We start from the raw sequence: 8,667 nt of genomic DNA on the forward strand, positions 1-8,667 counted from the left end.
GGTCAGCGGTAAGGTGCATATTACCGCTAACTCATGGTCCAGCAGGCATGGACAGGGACGTTACCTATCTTTCACCACGCACTGGGTGACTCTTCTGGCAGCTGGGAAGGATGCAGGACAGGGTGCGGTAGTGTTGGAGGTTGTTCTGCCACCACACCTCCAAAATTCTACTAGTGGTGATTCTGCCACACCTCTCTCCTCCACCCCCTTCTCTTCTTCTTCCTCCATGGCCTCTTCCTGTGCTGATTTGTCCTCGGAAACCATGCTCCATAGGCATTCAAGGGGCTATGCAAGCACGCAGGCAAAAAGATGCCATGCGGTGCTTGAGCTGGTGTGCTTAGGGGACAGGAGCCACACTGGGGCAGAGATTCCATCAGCTCTGCAGGGGAAGGTTCAGAGGTGGGTGACGGCACGCCAGCTTAAGGCAGGTATGGTGGTTTGCAACAATGGCACCAACCTCCTCTCCACCCTCCGACAGGGACAGCTGACCCATGTGCCCTGTTTGGCTCATGTCCTTAACTTGGTGGTGCAGCGCTTCTTGGGCAGGTACCCGGGCTTACAGGATGTCCTGAGGCAGGCCAGGAAAGTCTGTGTGCATTTATGCAGGTCATATAATGCCAGTGCTTGGCTGGCTGACCTCCAAATGGAATTTAACCTACCCAAGAACCGCCTAATCTGTGACATGTCCACCAGGTGGAACTTAATGTTGGCCATGCTGCAGCGGCTGCACACGCAGCAGAGGGCCATCAATGAGTACCTATGCGACTATGGCACCAGGACAGGTTCAGGGGACCTTGTTTTTTTTCCCCCACGCCAGTGGGCTATGATCAGGGATGCATGCACTGTCCTGTCACCATTTGAGGAGGCCACGAGGATGGTGAGCAGTGACAGTGCATGCATCAGTGACACTGTCCCTCTTGTCCACCTGTTGGAGCACACCCGGCATGGAATAATGGACAGGGCACTTGAGGCAGAACAGAGGGAGGAAGAGGAGGACTTCCTTACCTCTCAAGGCCCCCTTTATCCAGACAGTGTTCCTGCGTGCCCGCCGATCCCGCAGGAAGAGGAGGAGGATTGTGTCAGCATGGAGGTGGAGCCTGGCACTCAGCATCAGCAGCAATCTTCAAGGGATCATTTACAGTCTGAAGAAAGCCATGGACTTGTATGTGGCTGGGAGAAGGTGGCTGTGGATCATGTCATCCTTAGTGACCCAGAGGACTCTGGACCGACTGCCTCAGCAAAGTGGCCTCCCTGATCCTGCAAAGCCTGCAGAAGGATCCTCGTATTCGTGGTATCACGGAGAGGGATCAGTACTGGCTGGCAACTCTCTTTGATCCACGTTACAAGGGTAAGGTTGCGGACCTTAACTTGCCATCACAGAGGGAGCAGAGGATGAAACATCTTCAGGAGGCCTTGCAGAAAGGTTTGTGCAACGCGTTTCCAGAGCCTGGGAGGTTACAATTTCCTGGTCCTCCTGGATAATGTGTTGCTGAGACTTCGGTCAGTCACAGAAGGAGCGGTGGAGAAGGTGGCCATCTGACCGATGCGTTCAGACAATTTTTTAGTCCACAGCCCCAAGGTCTGATCGGTTCCAGCAACCATCGTCAGCATCTGATTTACACGGTGCAGGATTTCCTAGGGGCAAGATCAGACTTGGACACCTTTCCCACTAAAAATCCTCTGGGTTACTGGGTCTTGAGGATGGATCACTGGCCAGAGATTGCACAGTATACAATTGATCTACTGGCCTGTCCTGCATCCAGCGTTCTTTCGAAATGCACATTCAGTGCTGCTGGAGGCTCTGTAACCGATCACAGGGTGCGCCTGTCCATCGAATCGGTCGATCGGCTGACCTTCATAAAAATGAATCAGTCTTGGATCACCAGCTACCAAGCACCTGATGTAACCGATTGATTTTTTTTAATGCGAGATCCCTTCAAAACTGCCTATGCTGATGCTCAGTCACTATCCTTTATGCTAAGTCACAATCCTCTTCCTCCTCAATTTTCATGCTGATAGCTTGTAAGAACATTTTTGGTTCTGGGCACTGCCACCAGTGCCCAAGGCCCAATTTTTCAGCCCCTGTTTAACAGGGGCGTATAATTACAATTTTTGATGCAATACTTTGTAGCAGGGCTCATTCCTGTGCTCCAACTAGAGTATCTGTGAGGGGTTGCAGTGTTGTGGCACCAGCACCAGTGCCCAAGGCCCAAATTTTCAGCCCCTGTTTAACAGGGGTGTATAATTACAATTTTTGATGCAATACTTTGCAGCAGGGCTCATTCCTGCACTCCAACTATAACATCTGTGATGGGTTGCAGTGTTGTGGCACCAGTGCCCAATTTTTCTGCCCCTGTTCAACAGGGACATGTAATTACAATTCTTGAACTAATATTTCACAGCAGGGCCCATTCCTGCGCCCATCAAGAGTTATGCCCCGTACACACGGTCGGATTTTCTGATGGAAAATGTCCGATCGGAGCGTGTTGTCGGAAATTCCGACCGTGTGTGGGCTCCATCGGACATTTTCCATCGGATTTTCCGACACACAAAGTTTGAGAGCAGGATATAACATTTTCCGACAACAAAATCCATTGTCGGAAATTCCGATCGTGTGTACACAAATCCGACGGACAAAGTGCCACGCATGCTCAGAATAAATAAAGAGATGAAAGCTATTGGCCACTGCCCCGTTTATAGTCCCGACGTACATGTTTTACATCACTGCGTTTAGAACGATCGGATTTTCCGACAACTTTGTGTGACCGTGTGTATGCTAGACAAGTTTGAGCCAACATCCGTCGGAAAAAATCCTAGGATTTTGTTGTCGGAATGTCCGAACAAAGTCCGACCGTGTGTACAGGACATAACCAGTGTTGTGGCAACACCACCACCCCCACCACCAAAGGCCCAATTTTTCTGCCCCTGTTCAACAGGTGCATGTAATTACAATTCTTGATATAATATTTCACAGCAAGGGCCCGTTCCAGCGCCCACCAAGAGTAACTGTGTACAGTGTTGTGGCAACACCAACACCTAAAGCAATTTCTGCAGAGTATATAGGGCAGGCCCCTACTTTCAAACATCCAACTTACAAACGACTCCTACTTGCAAACGGAAGGAGACAACAGGAAGTGAGATGAAATCTACCCCTAGGAAGGGAAATTCTCTCCTGTAAGAGTTAATATGGGAAAAACGTGTCTCCTCTTCACTGATGCTTTATCACCAATCCTTTTTTCATTATAAACCCCAAATTTTCAAAAAACATTTGTCATTGGGACAGAAAGTGAGGTGAAATCTTCTAAAGAGGTGCACAGACAGCAAAACAAATGTTACAGGGGTGATAACCCTTCCCCATGTTTTCCAAAAAGCTTAAAAATAGATTTTTTGGCTGGAGCTACACTTTAAAAATGTACCAGTTCAAAATTACAAACAGATTCTACTTAACAACAAACCTACAGTCCCTGTCTTGTTTGCACCGCCTGTATACTGCTGTTCAGAGTATATAGGGCCTGGGGGCCCCACGCCTTTCCTTTTTTTAATTTGGGTGCGGGGTTCCCCTTAATATCCATACAAGACCCAAAGGTAATGTAATGTTGGGTCCCGGCAATATGGATGAAAATCAGTGAGACAAACGGCACCCATGCCGTTTGTCTCACTGATTTTCATCCATATTGCCGGGACCCGACATTACATTAAAGTCGCAAGCAGTTATAAATTATTTTATTCCTTTAAAAATGTCATTTTGTGCAGGGACTAATCTAAGCACAGGAAACACGTGGCACTTTACAGGCATACTATAGACACCCCCCAGGTACGATATTTAAGCATCATTAAAATCACTGCTCCCGAAAAAACGGCCATTTTTAAAACTTTTTTTTGCATTGATACATGTCCCCTGGGGCAGGACCCGGGTCCCCAAACCCTTCTTAGGACAATAACTTGCATATTAGCCTTTAAAATTAGCACTTTTGATTTTGAACGTTCAAGTCCCATAGACTTTAATGGGGTTCTAAAGTTCGCACAAACTTTCGGTCCGTTCGCAGGTTCTGGTGCGAACCGAACCGGGGGGTGTCCGGCTCATCCCTACTGTACACCTATAAAAAGGTCCTGACAACCACTGATCTCATCTTGAGCCCTCCAGCAGTTACAAAATTGGGCAGTAATCTGTGGTTAGGTGACTGCCCAATTTCTTTTTTATTTTTTAACTAAACTAATTTATTTAAATAATGAATCAAAACAAATTTTTTGGTCCTGCACATGCCTGCACATCCAAAACAAACAAAAAAGTTTATTTTTATTAAATTGAGCCAAAACTTTTATAGTTTGAATTTAACTTAAACCATTTGTGCTTTGTTTCAGAAAAAGTACAGAAAAGCTAAAAGATAACAAATAAAAAAAATAAAAAGACTGCCCAATTTCTGATACTGCTGGAGGACTCAAGATGAGATGACATTATTAGTCCCCTAGTCCCTTCAGTTTCTAAATATGTAGTAACTTTAAGCATATATCGTGCGCAACCAAGAAGATGGTTTGCATAAATCAAAGTTAATTATAAGTTGCGCATACAGTGGTAGTGGGGTATCCTTTAATCATTTTATTGCAAAATATACAGTTTAATTAATAAGCCTTGTGTAAATCCCTTAGGAGAGTGTGCAACTTTTCATATTCATATAGGCACACATATTGTACAAATAGGGCCCTTTTTATTAAGGTTTTCACACACCATCATAAAACTCTATCCCAGGATTCTCACATTTTTCTAATTATTAATATTATGAATAATAGTAATATTATTATACAGGATTTATATAGCAACAACAGAGGGCACAGCAATTTACAAAATAAAAAGACACACTTAACTGTTATGCCGTGTACACACGAGCGGAATGTCCTACAGAAAAAGTCAGACAGGAGATTTTCATTGTATATTCCAGAACCAATTCCTATCGGGAATTTGTATGCTGTTCCGACATACCAAAAATGATGCATGCTCTGAAGCAAGTATGAGGCGGAAGCTATTGGCTACTGGCTATTGAACGTCCATTTTCTAGTCCCGTCGTACGTGTTGTACGTCACCGCGTTCTGGACGGTCGGAATTTGGTGTGACCGTGTGTATGCAAGTGAATAATATAAAATTTAAACTTGCGCTGAATGGTGAAAAAACAGTGAAATAGAAAACTAAAGCAGCTGCCACACACAAAGTGCTACTCACTAGAAAAGTAAAATTATGGAAATGTGGCGCTCGCAAATGTTATTAAAATGTGTGACTAAGTGTAGATGAGTGCAGATGTGAATATATAAAGCAAAAAACATATAAATATATATAAAGCAAAAAACATATAAATAAAGTCCAAATAAATGTGCTGAATGTTCTGATACGCAATGGAAAAAACTTTTGAAGTGCAATGGACCACAGATGCTCCAGGACTTTTCAGGTGCAGAAACGCCACCCCCACATGTGTCCCCACTCACCAAATGGTGATGACACCATTTGGTGTCACTTAAGGCTTATGTGATGGTATCCAGAGAAGATCAGGAGTGGTGTTGTGCACATCAGATCAAAGGATTTCTTGTTGGAATTTCTCAGCAGAATCACGAGACACCAAAAAAGGATAAAAAAATGGAACTAATAATGAAAAGTACCATGTGAAAATGGATTTATTCCATATACAAATGGGTACTTACAAAATAGTTGATAAAAACAGGCATGTAAAGGTTTTAGAGATGGATCCGGACGCTGCTCATGGCGTGCATTCCAGAAACCAGGAAGTGCGTTCCAAGGAGCAGGAAATGATGTCAGTGCCACCGGAAATACGTCAACATGTTTCGCCAACCTACAGGGCATTATCAAAGACCTAATTCCCGGTCCACTGGACCGTCTTAAATAGAGGAAAGGAGGAAACATCCCCCACACAGAGGACTAATCACCATCAACATGGGAACCATGCTGATGATAAAATGAAAAAAGGTCACTCCCACAGGCAGAGCACAGCCGCTGGGAGAGACAGCTTGAGCGGAATTCCGTCGGAACTCCGTTGGAAAAACCTTCAGAGTTTATTCTGACGGGAAAACCGGTCGTGTGTACAGGGCATTACAATACAGTTCAGTACAAGAAGATTAGGAGGGCCCTGCTCATGAAAGCTTACAATCTAAAAGGGAGGGGCAAGTGATACCAAAGGTAATAATTGTGACTAATGAGCTAATGGAAAAATGGGTGAATTGAGCCTGCTCCACGTTTTTGCACTGTCTGGATTTCCTATGTGATCACGTTATCAATTTATTGATGTGCCTGTAAATGTCAGACTTGTAAGTTTTCTACTTTTAAATAAAATTTGCAAGTAAAGGTGTTACGCTATGTGGAGGCCTTTTGTTGATTTTTATGAACTGTGGAGTCCGAGATCTAACTCAGGGGCTGGATGGTGTGGAACACCGTGGTGACAGATCTCCAGTGACTGTTCTTTGGATCATTATTTACCAGTTCCATCCTTTTGCCTGTCTGACTGGCCGTTTGCAATAGAGTTCCAGCACAAAATTAATCAGATGATTGGACTATACAGGGGTGGCTTCAAAGTTGTCCAGTTCTGAAGCCGCTCCGTGCAGCGTGAAGTTGCCCCAAAGTAGTACAGGAACCTTTTTCTAAGTCGAAGCGACTGAACAGTTCTAATAGGAGCGACTCGCTCCTATTAGAACTGTTCCATCGCAATGCATGGAGCGAGACTTTTCAGATGGCTAGGTCGCCTGACAGGTCGCCCCTGTGTAAACCAGCACTAATATTTACTCTGAGTTGATCTTTTGTTTCATTTGACCTTTAACAAATGAACGAATCATGTTGAATTCATTTGTTATTTTCGTTATAATTTCTTTCGTATTAGTTGAAATTCGGATGAATTTCGATTCGTTACGAAACTGATTGCACATGTCTATTTTTTACTAGTAATGGCGGTGATCATCGATTTTTAGCGGGACTGCGATATTGCGGCAGACAGATCGCACACTTTTGACACTTTTTTAGGACCATTAACTTTTGTTCAGCAATCAGTGCTATAAATAGCCACCGATTACTGTATAAATGTCACTGGCGGGGAAAAGGTTAACACGAGGGGGCGATCAAGGGGTTAAGTGTTCCCTAGGGAGGTGTTTCTAACTGTGGGGGGAGTGGACTGACAGGGAGTAGAGAAAGATCGCTGTTCCTGATCACTAGGAACAGCAGGTCTCTCTCTACTTCCCGGAGAGAACGGGGATCTGTCTGTTTACATTGACAGATCCCCATTCTGGCTCTCTGAGGAGCAATCACGGGTCGCCGGTGTTAGGTGGGACCCATGGAGATCTCATTGTGAATTGCACCAATGTTGTTTTTGAAATCATTGATTCCAGTTAGAAAAATATGTGATTTATTGGTAAAGATGAGTAAATGTGAAGTAGATGTGAAAATATTTCTAAATTGCCCCTATAGTATTACGCAAACATATGTGTTGTATATTCTCATATTATGTTTTCTTTTAGTATATGAAAAAGTTTGTTAATGGCACTCCTAATATCATTGTTTCTAAGGCAGTAAATAATTGGATTGACCATTGGAGTTAATACAGTGTATAACAAAGTTTTAAATTTGTTTTCTTCTGACAAATTGCTTGAAGATGGCACTAAATATATTGCTATTAGGGTTCCATAGTAAGTGCATACAACAGCCAGATGAGAACTGCAAGTAGAAAATGCTTTTTTCCTTCTAATAACAGAGGACATCTTTAGGATTGTTATGATTATGCCTGCATAAGATATAATAACAAGTATAAAAGGAGCAAATATAAAGAACATGGACAGCACAAAGTCATAACATAACAATACAAATGTATCTGAAGATGAAATCTTTGCCACTGGACCAATATCACAGATGAAATGGTCAATGATATTGGAGTCACAAAACTGCAACTGGTACATCATAATTATTTCACATGTTATCAATGTAAAGGCCACTAACCAAGATAAACAGACAAGATGGAGGCAATTTTTCATATTCATTATTGCGACATAACTTAAGGGCTTGCAAATGGCCAGATATCGGTCAAATGACATTATAGTAAGAAGAAAAGACTGTGCAAATCCCGAAAAACAAAGGAGATAATACTGAAATATACAATAAGATACAGATATGGTTTCCCTTTCTCTTATTATACCATATAGCAGGGGAGCCACAGCATTTGTGGTGGCCAGAACATCAGCAATAGCTAAATTTTTTAAGAAAAAGTACATGGGACGCTTAAGATGGTGACTAACTGAAACCAGTAGGACAATAAAAACATTTTCACTTAAAACTGCAGTGTAGAGAACAAGGAAAAAAGCAAACATCAAATTCCTGAAGTCATTAAAGCTGCTTATTCCAAGAAGCACAAATTCAGCAAAATTGGTCTCATTGTTCTGGCACATGCTTTTTTATAAGTGAGTGTTCTTCTTGACCTGTAGAAACAGAAAAGTATGTGAAATTCTTAAGTTTTTATGAAGTGGTTTATTTTTAAGTGTAACATATAAAATACAAACATGAAATATGTCCTATTTTACCTTCACCAAATGCTTCCTTAAAAGGGAAACTGAAATAGCAAAAGCTGAGTCTTCCAGTTACTGTATATACACTCAGAATAACAATTGGTTCAATAAAAAAAAAAAAAA

The 8,667-nt window shown here is 42.7% G+C and overlaps 1 protein-coding gene across 1 annotated transcript; it reads right to left on the minus strand.

The window, feature by feature from the left end:
- Nucleotides 1-7,485: 7,485 nt before the first annotated feature.
- Nucleotides 7,486-8,427, minus strand: LOC141111730 (olfactory receptor 1M1-like). Its single transcript, XM_073603871.1, has one exon. The coding sequence runs from the start codon at nucleotides 8,425-8,427 to the stop codon at nucleotides 7,486-7,488; it is 942 nt and encodes a 313-aa protein (XP_073459972.1).
- Nucleotides 8,428-8,667: the final 240 nt, after the last annotated feature.

The sequence above is a fragment of the Aquarana catesbeiana genome, linkage group LG11 (assembly GCF_042186555.1).
Source record: "Aquarana catesbeiana isolate 2022-GZ linkage group LG11, ASM4218655v1, whole genome shotgun sequence".
NCBI classification, from domain to species: domain Eukaryota; kingdom Metazoa; phylum Chordata; class Amphibia; order Anura; family Ranidae; genus Aquarana; species Aquarana catesbeiana.

Bases quoted from the DNA above. Each gene is read 5' to 3' on its own strand.
- LOC141111730 (XM_073603871.1), bottom strand. From the start codon at position 8,427: ATGTGCCAGAACAATGAGACCAATTTTGCTGAATTTGTGCTTCTTGGA.